This window comes from Trichosurus vulpecula, chromosome 2, assembly GCF_011100635.1.
Source record: "Trichosurus vulpecula isolate mTriVul1 chromosome 2, mTriVul1.pri, whole genome shotgun sequence".
Lineage (NCBI taxonomy): Eukaryota > Metazoa > Chordata > Mammalia > Diprotodontia > Phalangeridae > Trichosurus > Trichosurus vulpecula.
In genome coordinates this window covers 430,051,667-430,073,722 of record NC_050574.1, presented here as the reverse complement: position 1 = coordinate 430,073,722, position 22,056 = coordinate 430,051,667, and the positions used below count along the sequence as shown (strand labels likewise).

The 22,056-nt window shown below is 36.6% G+C and overlaps 1 protein-coding gene across 1 annotated transcript in view; it reads left to right on the top strand.

Moving 5' to 3' along the window:
- Window positions 1-22,056, top strand: part of CFAP47 (cilia and flagella associated protein 47) — a 965,255-nt gene that overhangs the window by 927,360 nt on the left and 15,839 nt on the right. Inside the window, exon 64 of the mRNA XM_036744194.1 lies at window positions 1,660-1,828. Coding sequence (XP_036600089.1) covers window positions 1,660-1,828 — 169 coding nt within the window. The remainder of the gene's footprint in view (window positions 1-1,659; window positions 1,829-22,056) is intronic.

Below are 22,056 nucleotides of genomic sequence, written 5' to 3'. Positions count from 1 at the left end.
CTATTAAGAGTCAGGAAGTAAACAGGAGATAAATCCACATCCTCTGTTTCTGGGTCAGTGGATAATACTGTGCTCCTGTTATTAGCCTAAGGTCTGGGTCTCTGATATCAGCCTGTCCCAGGACCATATCTCTTGTCCTGGCTTGAATGGAATTTGTGATCTTGAGATGGAAAAAATGACACACTGATTTTTGTGGGAGATTTCTGGATCATTATTAGGTCTGGAGTAGTTCTGGAGGATTATGGACTATACCTCTTCCTATTCTACCATCTTGGTTGATCACATTTATGCCTTTGTAGAAATCAAGTACAAGCTCTTTATCTACCCCATCCCTCTGAAGACCTTTTCTTCTTTTCTGAAGATTAATTAGGCTGTATAGAAGTAATAGTTTGTCAAGTCTTGGGGTTTTTTGTTTGTTTGTTCATTTTCAACCATGCTTTCCTTTGTCCTTAAGTACAACTGCTTCCATTGTAGGTTTTCTTGAGTGGTCTTTGAAACTTTTGGCTTCCCCCCATCAACAACCGTTTCATTTTCTCAGGAAAAATTCATGTTGATCTTTAAGAGGTAAAACTTTGGCATCTTTTCTTGGAGTAGTAGCCATTCTTAGAACTCCACCAAATAAAGGAAAATACAATAAAACAGAGAAATGGTATGTGTCTAAAACATTAAATTCACTACTCAAGTGCCAGTGAATTAACTAAAGTGGGGAAATCAGCTTAAATGCCATTTGATCTGAAGAAGGTCAGATAATCTGATTCAGCTTAATATTGGTAGAAGCATATACCCATGACCACTGCTGTAATAAAACCAAATCATCAAAATTATTGCTTGCCAGAAGTAATTCAAACAACCTTAGAGTAAATTTCTGATAAATTCTAATACAAATTGAAGCTAGTAGAAGTTTTTGCATAAGTAGAAACCATATTTAGCTAATTAGATCAACTTTCTTAAGTGTGCTACTAACATCTTGATATTATTATCTCTCTTGTACTTAAATGGCCACTTGCAGCCTTAAGTTCAGTAAGTTATTTCCTTAGTCAGGATTTAAGTCCTTTTCATCATTAAGTTATACTTCAATACATATATTTTATTTTGTATATTATGGACGATTTTCCTTTAATTCATTGAACATAATGGAAAATCAACTTTATATTTGTGTTCCAAAGGAGTCTGTAAGTGATGTTGTTGTCATTCCCACTCCCTCCCCCACTGATACATATGAAATCTCATAGTGTCTGAGTAAGTTACAGAATCACATGAGAACATGCAAGGAAAGTTTTATAATGGCAGGTGTGATTTCAATTTTGATTTTACAGCATTTTAGAAAGACTATTTGACAAAGGTATTTGGAATTGGTAGATGTATGTCATTATTTTAAATGAGAAATGTAACACATGATTACGATTTCATTGGAGTTACTTTGTGCAATCCCAGAAAAAATATATCATCCTTTCATTGATATCATTTTCAAGCCCCTTTCGTTATCATTCTCTAAACATTCCATAAAATAACAAGATCAGGGCTCACAGCTGCATAGCATCATTAATGTTTAATTGTAAGCCTAATACAGCAGGATACCAGCTATATTCATCAAGTTTCCTTCACATGGAATGAGATAATGATCTGCTTTAATGGGATGATTTTTATACACTTCTCTAGGTACCCAGAGTCATTCACTGCATACTTCCTACCAGGCAGTGATCGGGAGTTTTTTGTAAAACCTCAGATGGGAGAACTTCTTCCACTTCACACTGCTGGAACACTTATCAGTGTTGGATTCACACCACAAATGTACAGCAGGAAGCATCAGGCAACATTAGTAATACAGGTGAGTTCTTGGAGAACCAAATAGTCAAGTGTTTTATGTGTTTATGGGAAACCTAAAACTGTTCTTTCAAATAACTTGAAGGGATGTGTGTGTGTGTGTGTGTGTGTGTGTGTGTGTGTTGCTTTTACATCTTCCCTATTGATCGTCCTAGTTGAAAGAACAAAATATATTTCAAAGTTTTCACTTAAGGAATTTTGTGCAAATCTTGGCATAAAATCTCAGTTGGCATTCTTGGAGAAAACATTTAGCTATGAAGTATAACAAGAAATCTAGCACTGATTGAAAGTGAGCTTGAGAGAAGGCAGAGCCAAGATGCCAGAGAGAAGGCAGGGTCTCACCTGAACTCTTCCTTAAACCCCTCCAAATACTTTTAAATAATTCTCTAAAACAAATCCTGGAATGCAGAACCCATAAAAGGGAAGGGTGAAACAATTTTCCAGCTCAAGACAACTTTAAAGTTTGGCAGTAAAGGTCTTTCACACCATGTTGAGAGTGGAGCACAGTCCAGTGCAGGCCATGCCAATGTAGAGCAGGGTAACACAAACCAGGAGCAGGCCTTGGGAGTGAATGAATGAGTAACTACAGTGGCTGCATCTGGATCTCTCAGCCCACAGATGGTAACAGGGTTAAACAACTGATCAGAAAGAGATTATAGGGCTCTTTTTGCTGGCACTGAAGGTAGGACTCTGTTGCTTTGCCCATACTCAAATCCAGGTAGCAGTCCTGAGTGTCAGTCCCAGGTTGAGGAGGAGTGCTAGCACATCAGAGCCTGCAGCCACAGTGAAGCAGGGACCCTCATCACAGTCCCAGGGCAGAAAAGAGGGCTTATGGTTACTCACAGACCAAATCACAGGCCAGGAGAACAGTAAACACACTTCTCCTTAGATCATACCACCTTGGAAAAATGCAAAATTTACAGGTCCCTAAAATTATCTCTGAAAACAGCTGCACAAAATCCTTAAAACTTAGGACAGTTTCCACCATGGAAGCAGAGCCCTACTGTAACAAAGAATTAAAAATCAAAATATAGGTGGCAAAAATGAGCAAACAACAGAAAAAAAAAATCTGACTACTGAAAGTTACTATGGTGGGAAGGAAGATCAAAACACACACTCTGAAGAAGACAAGTCAGCACTGCTACACCCAAAGCCTCCAAGAAAAATGTGAATTGGTCTCAGTCCATGGAAGACCTCAAGAAAGATTTTAAAAATCAAGTAAGAGAGGTAGAGGAAAAATTAGGAAAAGTAGTGAGTAATGCAAAGAAATCATGAAACAGAGTCAACAGCTTAGTAAATAAGGCACAAAAAAAATGCTGAAGAAAATAGCACCTTAAAATAGAACAGGCCAAATGATAAAAGAAGTACAAAAATCCAGTGAGGAGAAGAATATCTTGAAAAGCAGAACTGGGCAAATGGAAAAAGAGGCACAAAAATTCACTGAAGAAAAGAACTTATTATAAAATAGAATTGGCCAAATGGAAAAGGAGATACAAAAGCTCATTAAAGAAAATAATTTCTTAAAAATTAGAATTTAGCAAATTGAAACTCTATGAGACATCAAAAAACAATAAAATAAAACCAAAAGGATGAAAAAATAGAAGGCAATGTGAAATATCTCACTGGAAAAAACAACTTACCTGGAAAACAGATCCAAGAAGGGTAACTTAAAAAATCATTGGACTTCCTGAAAGCCATGAGCAAAAAAAAAGAGCCTAGGCTTCAAATTTCAAGAAATTATCAAGGAAAACTTCCCTGATATTCTGGAATCAGAGGGTAAAATAGAAATTCAAAGAATCCACGCATCATCTCCTAAAAGAGTTCCCAAAATGAAGACTTCCAGGCATAGTAAAGCCAAATTCCAGAGTTCCCTGATTAAGGAGAAAATATTGCTAACAGCCAGAAAGAAACAATTCAAGTATCTTGGAGGAACAGGCAGGATAACACCGGATTTAGCAGCTTCTACATTAAAGGATCAGAGGCCTTGGAACATGATATTTTGGAAGTCAAAGGAGCTAGGATTACAATCAAGAGTCACCTAACCAGCAAAACTTCTGGGGAAAAAGGATATTCAAGGAAATAGAGGACTTTTAAGCATCTCTGATGAAAAGATCAGAGCAAAATTGAAAATTTGGCTTTCAAATACAAGACCCAAGAGAAGCATAAAAAGGTAAACAGGAAAGGGAAGTCATAAGAGACTTAGCAAGGTTAACCTTTTTACATTCCTACATGGGAAGATGATACTTGTAATACACAGGAACTTTCTAAGTATTAGGGCATTTGTAAGGTACACACACACACATACACACACACACACATATGTATGTGTATATATATATATATATATATATATATATATAGAAAGATAGATCTGTAGATCTATCTATAGATCTATCTATATCTTTCTGTCTTTCCATCTATCTATCTATCTATCTATCTATGTATCTATCTATCTGTCTGTCTTTCTATCTATCACTCTACCTACCTATCTATCTATGTATACACGTACATACACACACACATACACACAGAGGGCAGAAGTATGAGTCAGACATAATGGGATGATTATCTAAAAAACAAAATTAAGGGGTAAGAAAGAGGAATGTACTGGGAGAAAGGAAAAAAGAGAGGTAGAATGGGGTAAATTAACTCATATAAAAGAGGCAAAAAAGATCTATTACAGTAGAGGAGAAGACAGAATCGGTGGTGGGGAATGCTTGAACCTTGCTCTCATTGGAATTGGCGCAGAGGGAATAACATACACACTCAATTGGGTATAGAAATCTATCTTACCCTACAGAAAAGTAGGAGGGTAACAGAATATGAGAAGTGGGAGTGCTCATGGAAGGGAAGTTTTATTTGAGGAGGCAATAGTTAAAAGCAAAACACTTTTGATGACTGACAAGGTAAAATGAGAGAGAATAGAATAAGCAGGGGGGAAATAAGATGGAGGGAAATGCAGTTAGCAATCATAACCATCAAAAAATTTTGAAGCATATTGCTCTGATAAAAGCCTCATCATTCAAGTATGTAGAGATATGGGTCAAATTTATAAAAATAAGAGCATACTCCTATTGACAAACAATCAAATAATATGAACATTCAGTTTTCAGATGAAGTGTTCAAAGCTATCTATGGCCATATTAAAAATACTCTAAATTACTGCTGATTGAAGAAATGCAAATTAAAACAATACTGAGGCACTACCTCAAAACTATTAGATTGACTAATAGAACAGAAAAGAAGAATGATAAATGTTGGAGGGGATGTGGAAAAATTGAGACACTAATGCCTTGTTGATGGAGTTGTGACCTGATTCAACCATTATGTAAAGCAATTTGGAACTATACCCAAATATTTATAGCTCTTTTTCTGGTGGCAAAGAGTTGGAAACTGAAGAGATGCCCATCAATTGGGGAATGGCTGAACAATTTGTGGTATATGATTGTGATAGAACACTATTGTGACGTAAGAAATCATGAGCTAGATGCTCTCAGAAAAACCTGGAAAGACTTACATGAACTGATGTAAAATGAAATGAGTAGTACCAATTGGCTGGTTGGTTGTGGTCCTTCATTCTCTAAGAGGACCAAAATGGCATCACTATGCTAGAGTCACATTTTAACTAAGTCATTAGGAAAAGCAGAGAAATTCCATTGAAAATAAAGACGAAAATATATAAAATTGCCTAGCATTGACTTACCAAGACACAATATAATATGAAGATAACAAAACATTCTTACAGAATAAAGGAAGACTTGAATAATTAGAGATAGTTCTTTTAGGTTTTTTATGAGTGGGTTGTGCAAATTAGTAAAAATAATGATACTATGTATTATGATAAATATGATATAGTGTATAGAGATCTGGCCTCAGTCAGAAAGACCTGGTTTGGACCCTCCTTCCCAAATGACACTATAGCAATCATTTACAGGTATAGTGCTACAACTTAGCCAACTCCCAGTGACTTAAATTATAGACCTAGGTGCAATAACAGCAAAATTCATTTGGAGGAATGCAATGGCTAGAAGTTCAAGAGAAATTACGAGAAATATGCAAGAATTAAGAAAATATCACATAACTAAATCTCAAACTATATTATAAGCAATACCCATTAAAACTCTTTGGCACAAGTTAATACATAGAAAAAAAAAACATCATTGGAGCAAATTAGCCCATATACAGAAGCAATCAAAAATAGCCTTCCTATGTTTAATAAATTAAAAACTCCCCATCCCCCACCCCATTTGACAAGAATTGGGGAAACTGGAAATCAATTTGGCACAAATCAGATTTGGAAAAGCATATTATACAGTAGCTATTCTAATATATTCCAAATAAATATGGTATTTGTATGATTTAAACATAAAGGTTATATCATTTAAAATTGTAGAAAATGGGATGAGACAGCATTGGAGCTCATGACTAAGGGAAAAACTCTTAAGCAACCAAGAGATAGATAAAGATTTTTAAAAATTGTATCAGGTAATTAAAAAAAGACTTTTACATGAACTAGATCAATACAGTTAACATAAGAGATACTATCAAGTGGAAAGACCTTCACATCAAATATCTCTGGTAGTAAAGTCTAATACCCAAAATATATAAGGTCTCAAATGAATTAAACTGGAGCTAGTGATAAAAAAGTGAACAATTTTCCAAAGAATTATAAATCATCAAGAACCATGTGAAAAATATTTTACATCACTTGAAAGAAAAGGCTTAACTACATGGCTATTACTGAACAAAAATGATAAAAGATGAAAATCATAAATGTTTGAGAGTGTTCAGGAAGACTTAAATACTAATCTACTATTGGTGAAGTTGTGAATTAACCCAAAATTCTAAAAATTATTTGGAATTATGTGTGAAAAATTATTAAAATATTCCAAACCTTTGACCAAGCAGTCCTACAGATAGACATATGCTTCCAATAAATAAGTAAAGAAAAACATTAAGTACAACACACTATGCTAAGCACTTGGGATACCAAAAACCAAAGCCAAAACCAAAAACAAAACATGGCACACCTTGATTTCAAGAGCTACAAATCTAATGGGGGAGAAAATGTATACATGAGTTTTCAGCTATAGGTCAGCTTGATCGGTGGAACAAACATGTTTTAAGTGCCTACTATAGGCCAGGGACTGTGCTAAGTGCTTTTTACCAATGGCATCTCATTAAAAGATGGATAAAGCCCTGTAGTCCTTAAAGTGCAAGGACAAAACAGATGACAATGTACCATTTTTAATTGCAATTTATAAACTAGTATCTATTTCTCTATTTCTGACATGAAGTCATTTGATGGTGCCAATGCCTTTTATGGTGAGAACTTCATTTTTTAAGCCTTCAATGGTTGTGGTCTCTGAGGAGGCCAGTACTCTGTCCCTGTGTCAGGGGCTTTACACAGCTGTTTTCAGAGCTGCTTCTAGGCACCTGTAAATTTTCAGCTCTTCTAAGGTGGTATGATCAAAGGAGAAGTGTTTATTCCTTTCCTGGCCTGTGCTGTGGTCTGTGAGTGACCTCAAGCACCCTTTTTCTGCCTTGGACCTGTGTGGAGGATTCCCTCTCCACAGCTGCCACAAGGTCTGCCACACGAGTGCTCTTCCTCACCCAAGGACTGCCACCCAGGATTGCAACCCAGGTGCAAGCAGAGCAAAGCAAGGGAATCCTGCCACAGTGACAGCAAAGAGATCCCTGCAATTCCCCTCTGATCAGCTACTTGATTCCCCCCTCCCCCACTGTCTGTGGGCCTGGAGCTCTGGAAGCAGCCACTGCTGCTGCTGCTGCCACCACTGCCACTGCTGTCATGTCCGCTTCCCTGGGGCTGGGGCTAGACCACCCAGGTCCTCTCTCACCCGGGTCTGATGAGTTTTCCCACTGACCTACTATGTTGTCTTTGGTGTTTGTGGGTTGAGAAACCACCGCAGCTGACAGTGTTCCTTGAGGCCTGCTCTGGCCAGTCTGTGCTGGCATGGTCCATGCTGGACTGTGTTCTGCTCTCAGCCCAGTGTGATAGACCTTCCCTGTCAACCTTCCAGGTTGTCATCATTTTGTGTATTCTGTCATTTTGTGTGTTCTGTAGCTTTAGAATTTGTTTAGAGTCATTTTTACAGGTCTTTGGAGAGGTTTGGGGGAGAGCTTGGGAGAGTCCCTGCTTTTACTCCACCATCTCGACTCTGTCACCTGAATTTTCCATTATATCCCTTTTTGTGGTAAGCAAAAACATTGGAAACACAGTAGATGTCCATGGATTTGTGAATAACTGAAAATAAATTGTTCTGTTAATGTAATGGATTAACATTTTGCCATAAGAAATGTTGAACATTCATAAAATATGAGATGACTTGTTTGAATTGATGGAGAGGGACACATGGAGCAGTAGGAAGAAAATTAAATTTAGAGTTATAAGACTTTAGCATTTGTTCCTTTTCTCAGTAGATACCTTTCTGGGCCTGAGTTTCTACATTTTCAAAGTGAAGTCTTTGGAATAAATGACTGTGAACATCTCTTCTAGCTCTAAATCTGTGATTACATGAGAGAAAAACTGGTATACTAGATAGAAAACTGACCTCAGTGTTGTCAAGGCCTGCATTCAAATCCTACCTCTGATATCTACTGGCTCTTTGACTCAGGGAAAGTTATCCAACCTATCAATGTCCAATTAAAAAAAAGTCCCTTTAGATAAATTCTAGAATCTATGACTCTAAATACGCATATCCAAAAGGTCAACAGATACAATGGAAATGATGGAAATTAAAGCAACATTAAATGACAAACAAATATGGATTAATTATATGGCCAGTCTCAAACTTGGAGAAGAGATGGTGAATTCTACTTTTCTACTCTCAGTCACACAGGACTCCTCTGTGTTGATTGATTTTACTTTATATTTTTTCTTTGAAAGGAAGGATTCAAAGTATGTGAATGGGGGTAGATCAGGAAATCCATCTGACAAAAACAAAAAAAAAGTATTAGTAATCTCAAAAATAAAAACAAATGTAATATTTTCATTCACAAAAAAATAACTATAATACTATAAAGTCTGACCACCTTTTTATAGGATTTCTGAACAGTATATAATAACTTTTACTGTCATTTCATTTATTCTCAGAAATATAATGAGGGTTTAGTCAACTTAAATCCAATATTTCATAGAGCTTGTAGAAATTTTATGAGTTTGATATAGTATTAAATTTTACATTGAAAACCATAATTACCAATTTTATGTTTCTGAAAGAACTAAAATGATCCAATAAAGCTACAGAAATCATAATATTAATTTATACCTTATTTTATCACTGTCATTACCACTACATTTTTACATTAAAAGGAATATTATAATAAAAATCATGGGATCGTGCTGTTTAAAATTTTTATATTAAATCTGAATATTGATATGTTCACTTCCCTTTTGGAAAAAAAGTCATCAGTAAAGGGATATTAAAGCTCTTTTCTGGTAGAACTTAAAATATGAACAAAATTAGCAGACATAATATTAATATACTAGACATGGTCAACTTTCTAGTTCAAAATTATCCATGATTTTTAAAAATTATATGCTTCATGTTAGGAGAAAAAGAAAAGACCTTAATACAAAATGAATGTTTAAAATGATCATATTTATTTAGATCTTATGAAATAAAAGAAAATCATTCACAATTTGATAAACTGACTTGCAAAATTTGAATTGCTGCTTTATTTATTAACTAGGCTTTTTTTTCCTGTCAAGCAGCTAAATCAACATATCTCATTGGAAACATATTTTACTACTAATTAATTACAACACACAAAATAAATGAAAAGCCCATGATGAATTTCTTACAAAATTGTTTCAAAAGGCTTATGAAATATTTTACAAAGACCTTGGCGATAATAGCTCTTTAAATTAATAGAGTTCAATTTCCTCTCCTCCATACCCCTTCTCTCAGGTGTTCTGAGAAGAAAATAAGGGAAGAGACTAGCAGAAATTCCACAGCAGCTTTGACTCTGGGGAACCAGGAAAAAGAAGCTACAGCCAATTCCAAACTTGCCTAGACTCTGACCATTAGCTTCTTCTCTGTTCTCCCACCAACTAGTACCTTAGGTTCTGCCCTGGATCCCTGGGTTCTGATGAGTTAATTTTTTCATTATCTTGCCTGGAACCAGGCCTCCACATAATTTCCTGACCTTTTGCACACCATGATGGGTATCTTCACAGGTGCTTAAAAACGTCTTTTCTGTCTGTCTATCTATTTATCTGTCTATCAATCTATCCATTTATGTAAGGCAGCCAGATGGCATAATGAATAGGGCTCCAGCCCTAGAGTCAAGAAGACCTAACTTCAAATCTGGCTTTTACCTGTGTGACCTTGGCCAATTCGATTAACCTTGTTTGCCTCTGTTCCCTCATCTGTAAAATGAACTGGAGAAGGAAATAGCAAACTACTCTACTATCTCTGCCAAGAAAACCCTAAATGAGGTCATGAAGAGTCAGACACAACCAAAACAACTAAATGGCAACAAATGTATCTATCTACAATCTATTCATTCTGATTAAGTGGATCTGCAAGTCCTCTCAGCTCAGTTGTGTTACTGGGCTTGTTCACTTTCTGTTCCCTCTCAGCAGTTAGCACCTCAAATCTGCACTCAGGATTCTTACTTCTGTCATTCCCTGCTCTCTGAGATAGCCAACTTCTCCTACATTTCCTATCACATAGCATAATGAGCATGGGATCTCAGTGTCTTTACCTTTTTTCTCAGTCTCTCAGCCTTTGTGTCCCAAAAGATCTAGTTGGAAATTTCCTTAAGAAATAGAAACTTGATGTATGTGGGAAATTCTTACACTTACGTATTCCAGCTAATCAAATTTCTACAATCTTCAATGTTGTTCACCTTTCATTCAACTAATCCCTGTGACTTCCAGAAGCTGTAGCATGCACATCCACCACACTCTGATAAAACTGTCTCTGCAGATGAGCTAAACAGGTGAGGGTAATTGACAGGCTTCAAAGCAATTGATGAGTTAGGGGAATGTCTTCAAGCATGTGAAGACTTCTGGTGGAATAGATGAATGAGAATAATTTGTTCCAACTGCCATGAAGGTGGCTAAAGCAGGTGCTGTGTAGTGCTTAGAGCTTGGTCTGACGTTGGAAGATGCCAAGGGCATCCACTGTATCCCAGGACACTACCAGCCATTCTATATTTTGTCTTGTCACTGGAGTTCATGACTCTGGAAGAAAGAGTGAGGCTGACAACTTTTACAACTCTGAATCCAATTCATATGCAAGTCAAAACATCACACCTTGATGTCATTGGTCCTCCTTGGAAACAAAAGATGAACAACAACAATAATGATTTTTTTGGACAGATTTATTTAATATTTTATTTTTTCCCGAATTACATGTAAAAACAATTTTCATCATCCATTTTAAAAAAAAATTAGTTTCAATTTCTCTCCCTTCTTATCCTCCCCCTTATTGATAAGGGAATAAATTTGATATAGGTTATACATATGTAGTAATGCAAAACATATTTCCACATTAGTCATGTAGCAAAAGAAAATGCAGACAAAAAAAACCACAGGAAAAATAAAGGTAAAAAATTGTGCTTCAGTCTGCATTCCAACTCCATCAGTTCTTTATTTGGAGAGGGACAGCATTTTTCATCATAAGTCTTTCAAATACAATTGTGCTATAAGAAATGATGAGTAAGATGATTTCAGTGCATGTAAATCTTTCCAGGTTTTTCTGAGAGCATTCCGCTCATGATTTCTTATAGTACAATCATATTCCATCACAATCATATACCACAGCTTGTTTAACCAATGCCGAGTTGATTGGCATTCCCTCAATTTACAATTCTCTGCCACTACTAAATGAGTTGCTATAATTACTTTTGTGCATGAAAGTCCTTTTTGTTTTTTGGGTCTTGGGGATACAGCCCTAGTAGTGGTATTGTTGGGTCAAAGGGTATGGTTTTATAGCCCTTTGGCCATAGTTCCAAATTGCTCTCCAGAATGGTTGAATCAGTTCACATCTCCACCAGCAGTACATTAGTGTCTCAATTTTCTCACATAACCCCCAGTGTTTGTCATTTTCCTTTTCTGTCATATTAACCAATTTGATAGGTATGAGGTAGTACCTCAGAGTTAGTTTAATATGCATTTTTCTAATAATGATTTAGAGCATTTTTTTCACGTGATTATAGATAGCTTTGATTATTTTGTCTGAAGACTGGTATATATACTTTGACCATTTATCAGTTGGGGAATGGCTCTTATTTCTAAAAATTTGATTAGATTGCCTGTATATTTAGAATGTAAGCAAATCGACATTATTAAATTCCTTTTAATTTCTCTTTCCTGTTTACCTTTTGTTTTTTTTGAATTCCATATTTCCTTATTTAATATTTTTCAGTTCTCAGCATTATTTTCTGCAAGATTTTGAGTTACAAATTTTCTCGCCATTTCTACCCTCCCCTGCATTCCAAGATCGCATATATTCTGATTGCCCTCCCTTCTGTTGCCCCACTCCCTCCATCCCCTTGACCCTTACTTTCTTGTAGGGCAAGATAGATTTCTATGCCCCATTGCCTGTATATCTTATTTCCCAGTTGTATGCAAAAGCAACTTTTTTGAGCATCTGCTTTTAAAACTTTTGAGTTCCAAATTCTCTCCCCTCTTCCCTCCCCACCCACCCTCCCTAAGAAGGCAAACAATTCAACATAGGTCATATGTTTATCATTACACAAACCCTTCCATAATACTCATGTTGTGAAAGACTAACTGTATTTCCCTCCATCCTATCCTGTCCCCCTTTATTCAATTTTCTCCCTTCACCCTGTGCCTTTTCAAAAGTGTTTGCTTTTTATTACCTCCTCCCCCATCTGTCCTCCCTTCTATCATCCCCCCTTTTTATCCCCTTCCCCCTACTTTCCTGTGGTTTAAGATACCCAATTGAGTGTGTATGTTATTCCCTCCTCAGGCAAAATCCAATGAGAGCAAGATTCACTCATTCCCCCTCACCTGCCCCCTCTTCCCTCCCAACAGAACTGCTTTTTCTTGACACTTTCATGTGAGATAATTTACCCCATTTTATCTTTCTTTTTCCATCTCTCAATATATTCCTCTCCCACCCCTTAATTTTATTTTATTTTTTAGATGTCATCCCTTCACTCACCCTGTGCCCTCTGTCTATATCTATCTATCTATCTATGTATGTATGTATGTATGTATGTATGTATATAGGTATGTATGTATATATGTATATATATATACATATATGTATGTATATATGTATATATACATACATATATATGTATGTATGTATGTATATATACACATATGCATATATACGCATATATATACATATATCTATCTATCTATATCTATATCTATCTATCTATCTCTATCTATCTCTACCTATCTATATCTATATCTATATCTATATCTATATCTATATCTATATCTTTCTACTACCCTAATACTGAGAAACATCTCATGAATTACACACACCATCTTTCCATGTAGGAATGTGAACAAAACAGTTCAACTTTAGTAAGTCCCTTATGATTTCTCTTTCTTGTTTACCTTTTCATGCTTCTTTTGAGTCTTTTATTTGAAAGTCAAATTTTCTATTCAGCTCTGGTCTTTTCATCAAGGAAGCTTGAAAGTTGTCTATTTTATTGAAAGTCCATATTTTGCCTTGGAGCATTATATTCAATTTTGCTGGGTAGGTGATACTTGGTTTTAATCCTAGCTCTTTTGACCTTTGGAATATCACATTCCAAGCCCTTCAGTCCCTTACTGTAGAACCTGCTACATCTTGTGTTATCCTGATCATGTTTCCACAATACCCAAATTGTTTCTTTCCTAGGAGCTTTCCTTTTGGGATCTTTTTCAAGAGGCAATCAGTAGATTCTTTCAATTTCTATTTTGCCTTCTGGCTGTAGAATATCAGGGCAGTTTTCCTTGATATTTTCTTGAAAGATGATATCTAGGCTCTTTTTTTGATCATGGCTTTATAATTTTTAAATTATCTCTCCTGGATCTATTTTCCAGGTCAGTGGTTTTTCCATTTCACATTGTCTTCCATTTTTTCATTTCTTTGGTTTTCTTTTATAATTTCTTGATTTCTCATAAAGTCACTAGCTTCCACTTACTCCAATCTAATTTTTAAGGTGGTATTTTCTTCGGTGGTCTTTTGGACCTCCTTTTCCATTTGTGTAATTCTGCCTTTCAAGGCATTCTTCTCCTCATTGGCTTTTTGGAGCTCTTTTGCCATTTGGGTTAGTCTATTTTTAAGGTGTTATTTTCTTCTGTATGTTTTTGGGTCTCTTTTAGCAAGTCATTGACTTGTTTTTCATGATTTTCTCTCATCCTTCTCATTTCTCTTCCCAATTTTTCCTTTACTTCTCTTACTTTCTTTTCCAAATCCTTTTTGAGCTCTTTCATGGCCTAAGACCAATTCATATTTTTCTTGAAGGCTTTTGAAGTTGGTTCTTTGACTTTGTTGAGTTCTTCTGGCTCTATGTTTTGCTCTTCTTTGTCACCAGAAAGAGATTCTAAAGTCTGAGTCTGAGCCTGAGTCCATTTTCACTGCCTGTTCATGTTCCCAGTCAACTACTTGACTCTTGAGCTTTTTGTTGGTGTATGACTGCTTGTAGAGTAGAGAGTACTTTGTCCTAAGCTTTAGGGGCTGTGCTGCTGTTTTCAGAGCTACTTTTACACAGCAAACTGCCACACCAGCGTTCTTCCTCCTCCTCCAAGAACTGCCAACCAGAACTGTCGCCTGGATCTAAGCAAGGCAAAGCAAGCTCTGAACTGCCACTCTGATCCACCTCTTAAGTCCTCCCACTGGGTGAGCCTGGAGCCAGAAGCAACCACAGCTGGAGCTCTGGAAGCAGCTGCCGGAGCTTCCTGCTGCTGCCAACCACAGTGCTACACCACCTCTGCCGCCCCCAGGGCTGGGGTCGAAGGCTCTCACTCTGATCCAGCAATTTTTCCACTTACTTGCTCCATGGTCTTTGGCATTTGTGGGTTGAGAAGTCTGGTAACTGCTACAGGTCAATGATTTAGGTCCCTAAGGCCTGGTCCCCCAACTCCTGGTCTGGTTGGTCCTGGTGCAGCCCATGCTGGGCTGCGCTATTCTCCCAGCACTGTATAATGGTCCCTTCCCAGCAACCATCCAGGCTGTCCTGAGCTGGATCCCTGCTTCCCTCTGCTATTTTGTGAGTTCTGCAGCTGTAGAATTTGTTCAGAGTCATTTTTTACAGATGTTTGGAGGGACCTGAGGGAGAGCTTAAGTGAGTCCCTGCTTTCCAGCTGGCATCTTGGCTCCACCCCTTGTTTGGCTTTTATGCTTCTCTTAAGTATTGTATTTGAAAGTGAATATTTTCTATGGTCTTTTCATCAGGAATACTTGAAAGTCCTCTATTTAATTAAATATCCATTCCCCCTCCCCAGAAGGATTATATTCAGCATTGCTGGGTATAAGTTTCTTCATTGTAATCCTAGCTCCTTTGTTCTCCAGAATATCATAATCTAAGCTCCTGGTTCTTTAATGTAGAAACTGCTAAATCTTGTGTCATCTTAATGGTGGTTCCGTGATATTTGAGATTGTTTTTTTCTGGCTGCTTGGAATATTTTCTCCTTAACCTGGGAGGGCTAGAATTTGGCTATAACATTCCTGGGAGTTTTCATTTTGGGATCTCTTTCAGGAGATGATGGGTCGATGTAGGCATAAGCAAGGTGGGATTTTTGTTATTTTTGTTTGTTTGTTTTTTGGAGTTGTTTCCCAAGCTCATGCTAAATTGTAAACATCTGAAGGATCAGTTTCCTCTGAACCCTGGTAATTCACAACTGTGCTGAGTCATGTAGGCTTTGGTGCTTTCTGACTCTGAGTATATTAGTTAAAAGTGTGTATATATTCTGAGGTGAGATATTGCCTTGGGAGCTCACTTATGGAAGGATGTTTAGCCATTATCAAGAGCTCCCCTCCCACTTTAACCCAGATGTTAGTTCTCTCTCTCAATCTGGTAATATATATAGAGAGGAGACCTCTGATACCAACTCTTCTGAGAACACTCGACTAGAATAAAATACTAAAGAAAAGTATGGGGTTTAGTGAGAGTGGGATAGTTGTCTGTTGTTTCCAATTATTGTATTATTTTGCTGTGCCCAGAGCCTAGATCAGATTCTTTGTTGTTGTTGTTGTTCTTTTGCTCATCAGCCCATTTCTTGATTTTGAACGTTATATTAAAATTTAGCTCTGCTCCCCTGAGTCAAAGGGGTATTGTCTCAAGCTTTGGGTTTTTTATGTAGCTGTTTTCAGAGCTAATTCTTGAAGTCTGTAAGTTTTCAATTGTTCCAAGGTATAACCTAGTGAAAGACATGTTTACTACTCTTCTTGTTTATGGTCTGGTCTTTGAGCAACCATGAGCACTCTTTTCCATCCTGGAGCTATGATTCCCACTCTCCTGAGGCCACAAGCTCAGGTGTGCTAGTCTTCCTGCCTGACCTAGGGCTGAGAACCAAGACTACAATGGATGTGCAAATTGGCCCTGGAACAGAGTCTTGCATCCAGTGCCGGCAAAATGACTCCTGTAATCTCCTTCTGACCAGTTGTCTTACCTCCTTACAGTTTGTGGGCTAAAAGTACTGCTACTGCTGAATTAGTTGCCACTGAGGCCTGCTGCTGGTTTGCTGGGGTGCCTGCACTCTACTCTCATTCCAGTGCAACAGACCTTTTCTGAGAATCTTCTAAATTTTGGTGGGGTGGGGATGGAAAACTGTTGGGGGCTCTGCTATTCCTGAACTCATTTTGAGGTGTTATTTCAAGCTCTTAGGAGGAGAATTTGGGACAGTTCAGACAAGTCTCTGCTCTTTCTCTGCCATCTTCTCTGCCTCCCTAACAACAATGATTTCCGGTAGATCTTAAGCTGGGCTAAAAATCTATGGGCCCACTTAAGTAGATAAAAGATTTGTGATTTGCATTAGAATGGGACTACTTCTACTTATAGAAGCACAACAGGACTGACTTATGCGATATATCTTAGGGAGAAATCAGACATCAAGATATTAAGTGATTTGTGAGGTTGCAAAGTTTGTGAGTGTCAGAAACAGTCTTTAAAGCCAGGCCTTCTTTACTGTAAATTTCTTTCCGGTACGTTAAGTATTTTCTTTAGTGCAAATATTGTACTCCTCAAAAAAAATCAGCAAAAGTTTAGGAAACCAAAACTCAAAAATGTTAAAAAAAATTCCCCAAAGTCATACGACTTATCAAGTTGTGGAACCACTAGAACTTTCCAAGAAATATAAATTCAATCCAGACAATAGGAAACAATAGATGAGCTTTTCTCTAATGGGAATTTTGCCAACATCATACCATTTGGATGTTCCCTATTTTAGAAAATTGATATAGATTCTCCACTCTCTCACTAGCAATTCATTTTAATGTAAAATTTATACAATATACCCTTGGATTTCAGTATATTTTCCCTTCATTTATCTTTTTTTTTAGATATCAGAAAAATATCTATATCTGCAAAAAAATCTTAGGCTTAATAGAGATGGTTTAGATTCAGCTGACTGTGATGAACAGTTGCACTCACTTTATATCATATTTCACACCAGATTTACAGGAAAATTGTAATGTGTGTTCACATCATCTCTTTTCCTTCCAATCTTGTCTTTTCCTTCTTTTCAACTCCCAAATAAAAACACCCTGAAAGAACATAGTCAGAACACATTTAAACTGTCATGAAAAAAAGAAATCTGTTTTTCTCATCAAATTCTCATAATGCTGTGCAATGTTACTATTTGATAGCATTACATGAAACACATAATGTTACAGTAAAATCACTTTGAGTTACAATTACAATGTTTTATCAAGAGGCAGATGGAATCCTGAGCCCTCAGAATGTTCATTAAATGTGATGTTTTAAAGTAACCTCCAGAAATGTGCTTGATAAATATTGCTAGTCAATCAGGGGAGCTTTTTCCCCCTCTATATTTAATTCCCTAAATTAGATGCATTACCACAGAATTTAGCTCACAACATTCCATGGTTTTTTTGAAATTCTTTTTCCCAGAAAGGATAGCAAAGAACACTATTTGTATACCAATGAAGGGCAATCATTTTTCTTGTCTTTTCTCACTTGTAAACTGAGGGAACCATACATAGTTGTGCTGCCTACTTCACAGGCTGTTGTGAGGAAAACATTTAAATTAAATACCTGTGTGAACTCTCAAGGTTTTGTTTTGGTTTTTTTGAGATGTCACTCTTTTCCTTCTACTTTCTCTTTCTCCTTTACTAGATCTTCATTCAGATCATACCTATTATCATAGGGGTATCCCCCAAGCCTTTATACTATTTCACTTGGTGATTTCATCAGCTCCCATTTTATTAATATTCATTTCTAGAGTAATGATAGGGTAACCAGGTGGTGCAGTGGATAGAATGCCAGGACTGAAATCAGGAAAGGCCCTCTTCCTAAGTTCAAATATAGCCTGACACATTTACTAGCTATGTGATCCTGGGTAAGTCACTTAACCTTGTTTTCCTCAATTTCTTGTCTCTAAAATGAGCTGGAGAAGGCAAAGGCAAGCCACTCCAATATCTTTGCCAATAAAACTCTAAATGGAGTGACAGAGTTGGACATGACTGAAAATGACTGAACAAGACTAATGATACTAAGTTTTATTAATTTATCAATACTAAGATTTTATTAAGATATTAAGGTTTGCTTATTTATTGACTTCTCTCCTGCCTATTAGATATCTTGAACTAGATGTCCTATAGAAATTTTAAACTCAACATGACCAAACCTGATTCATTATCTTTCCCCAGCAATCCCTCCCCTATTGCTAACTGCTCTATCATTCTCAAAAACACCATTCTCCTACTTACACAACCCAGGTGTCATCTTTAACTCCTTATTTTCCTTATGTCAGGAATTGTGTTAGTCTTTCTTGTTATACTTAGCTTTAAACACAGAAGTCATTTAATAACTTTGTGTTGATTTGTCATCATCCTTCTCCTCCTCTTCCTCCTCCTCCTCCTCCTCCTCATCACCACTGCAGAAAAGCAACATGATATATTGGAAAGAGCACCAGAAACTAGAGACCTGGTTAAAGTACTCACTCAGGCACTTATTATTAGCTATGTCACTTTGAACAAGACACTCCCCCTTTCTGTGCATATTTTTATCCATAAAATGGGAATAATCATACTTGTATTTTGTAGGATTCTAGGATTATTGAGGGGAAAAGGTTTTTTATAAAACTTTTTAAACAAAACCACTATATAAATATGAGTACTCAAAGAATGGCCCTTTAATTAATGCCTTTAAGTTTGTTCATACATGGGCAGTCATTAGATTTTAATAGGAAAGAGCTGGTCTTTTATAAATCTAGTCACAGAAAAGGTGCTTAAAATAACTATAAATATTTAGGCATGCCAGGTTATCTCTGCATGAAGTGTGAATTAGTCGCTTGAGTGAATCAGAAAGAAAGCAATATCAGGTCCACAAATGACTTTTAAAAGTTGGTTCAGTGAGTCTAGAAGAGAGGTTTGATGATGAACTAAGATTCCGATGAATCCTATAGAAGGCGTATCATGTCGGAGAAGGAGCAGGCCCTTAGAAGTCTTGTGGTTCTAGGAGAGTGGAAGCATGTGAAGAGGCAGCCATCATAAAAAAAAATGTGACAGGACTTTGGAAGTGAAAGTACTTTGGCAATTTAGCCAAGAATGTTGAGACAGAAGGAATGTTACTGAAACCCCCTCCCATATAAGCCCTAAAACATCTCCTATTTCTTTGTGAGATTCCTAATCGAAGTCTAAAGGCTGTCCTTACAGGCACAGGACGCTCTTTTTGTTTTTCTTTGTTTTAAATGTTTACTTTGCTTTGAAAATAACAATACTAACCCAATGCTAACAATAATAAGCACTTTGTTAGTCCTTACCAGAAATAAAAAGAGAATCAAAGAGAAAGGATCCCAAAGGAAAAGAGAAAGAGTTGATCTAACACAGAGGGGTTTTGTCTCTTGCTTGGGAGATCTGGACTACCAAAAAAAAGATAGAAATGCATATTCTATCCTCTAACACAACTTCCCAGAACAGATATGTGTGTGTATGTGCATATATATGTCTGTATGTATGTATATGTATGTGTGTATACACACATACATATACATACATGCCTACATATATATGTGTATATGTATATACATATGTGTGTATATATACATATGTGTGTGTGTGTGTGTGTGTGTGTGTGTGATCTAGGAATGATGATTTGAATTCATTGAGGAAAGTAAGGCATTCTCATACTTATAAATATTCTTAATTTATTCTTTAACTTATCCTGGGTTTCAACTCCCAATTTTTTTTTCATCTTCTCTAGTCTATCATACTCCTTGCCAGAGAATAAAATATGAAAAAAGAAAGGTGTCATTCTTTTTTCAAAATTTTTTTTAGTTTTAGTTTACAACACATGGTTCTACACAATTTTGAGTTCCAGATTTTCTACCCTCCCTCCCTCCCCAAGATGGCATGGAATCCCACATAACTTCCACGTATAACTTCGCATCGAATTATAATTTACACACTAGTCAAGTTGTGGAGAAGAATTATGGCCAATGGAATGAATCATGAGAAAGAAGAAACAGAACCAAAAAAAAAAACAACACAACACAAAAACAAAAACAAAAGAGGGAAAAAAGGGGGAGAAAAAGGCATGCATGAAGTGTGCCACATTCTGCATTCATACTTCATAGTTCTTTCTATGGATGTAGATAACATTCTCCATCATGAGTCCTTTGGAGTTGTCTTTGTACCTTGTGTTGCTGAGACGAGCAAAGTCTGTCAGGGTTAGTCCTCACAGAATCCATATATCTGTGGTTGTGTACAGTGTTCTCCTGGCTCTGCTCAGTCAGCATTATGTCATGTAGGTTTTTCCAGGTTGTTATGAAGTCCATATCATCCCCATTTCTTATAGCACAATAGTATTCCATTACCTTCATATACCACAGCTTGTTCAGCCATTCCCCTATTGATGGGCATCCCTTTGATTTCCAATTCTTGGCTACCACAAAAAGAGCCACTATAAATATTTTTGTACATATGGGTCCCTTTCCCACTTGTGTGATCTCTTTGGGATACAGCCCTAGAAGTGGTATTGCTGGGTCAAAGGGTATGAACATATCTATAGCCCTTTGGGCATAGTTCCAAATTGCTCTCCAAAATGGCTGGTTCAGTTCACAACTCCACCAGCAATGTAACAATGTTCCAATTTTCCCACATCCTATCCAGCATTTATCATTTTCTTGTTTTGTTATTTTAGCCAATCTGACAAGAGAGATATGGTATCTAAGAGTTGTTTTGATTTGCATTCATCTAATCAATAGTGATTTCAAGCATTTTTTCATATGCCTATAGATATCTTTAATTTCTTCCCCTGAAAACTGCCTGTTATTATCCATTGACCATTTCTCATTTGGGGAATGATTTGTATTCCTATATATTTGGTTCAGTTCCTTGTATATTTTGGAAATGAGGCCTTTATCAGTGACACTAGTTGTAAAGATTTTCTCTTAATTTTCTGCTTCCCCCCTAATCTTTGTTGCATTGGCTATTTTTGTACAAAAACATTTCAATTTAACATAATCAAAATTATCCATTTCACATTTTGTAATGCTCTCTGTCTCTTGTTAGGTAATGAATTATTTTCTTTTCCATAAATCTGATAGGTAAACTATACCTTGCTCTCCCAAATTGCTTATAGTTTCAGCCTTTATTCCTAAATCATGAACCCATTTTGACTTTATTTTGGTATATGGTGTAGGATATTGGTCTATCCCCAGTTTCTGCCCTACCATTTTCCAATTTTCCCAGCAGTGTTTGTGAAATAGTGAATTCTTAGCCAAGAAGCTGGCCTCTTTGAGTTTATCAAAGAGTAGGTTGCTAGTCATTGACTTCTCCATCTTGTGTACCTATCCTATTCCACTGATCCACAACTCTGTTTCTTAGCCAGTACCAGATAGTTTTGATGACTGCTGCTCTGTAATACAGTTTAATATTTGGTATGGCTAGGCCAACTTCTCTAGCATTTCTTTTCATTAATACCCTAGATATTCTAGAACTCTTGTTCTTCCAGATGAATTTTGTTATTATTTTATCCAGCTCTGTAAAATAATTTTTTGGTATTTAAATTTGTATGGCACTGAATAGATAGATTAATTCAGGTAAAATT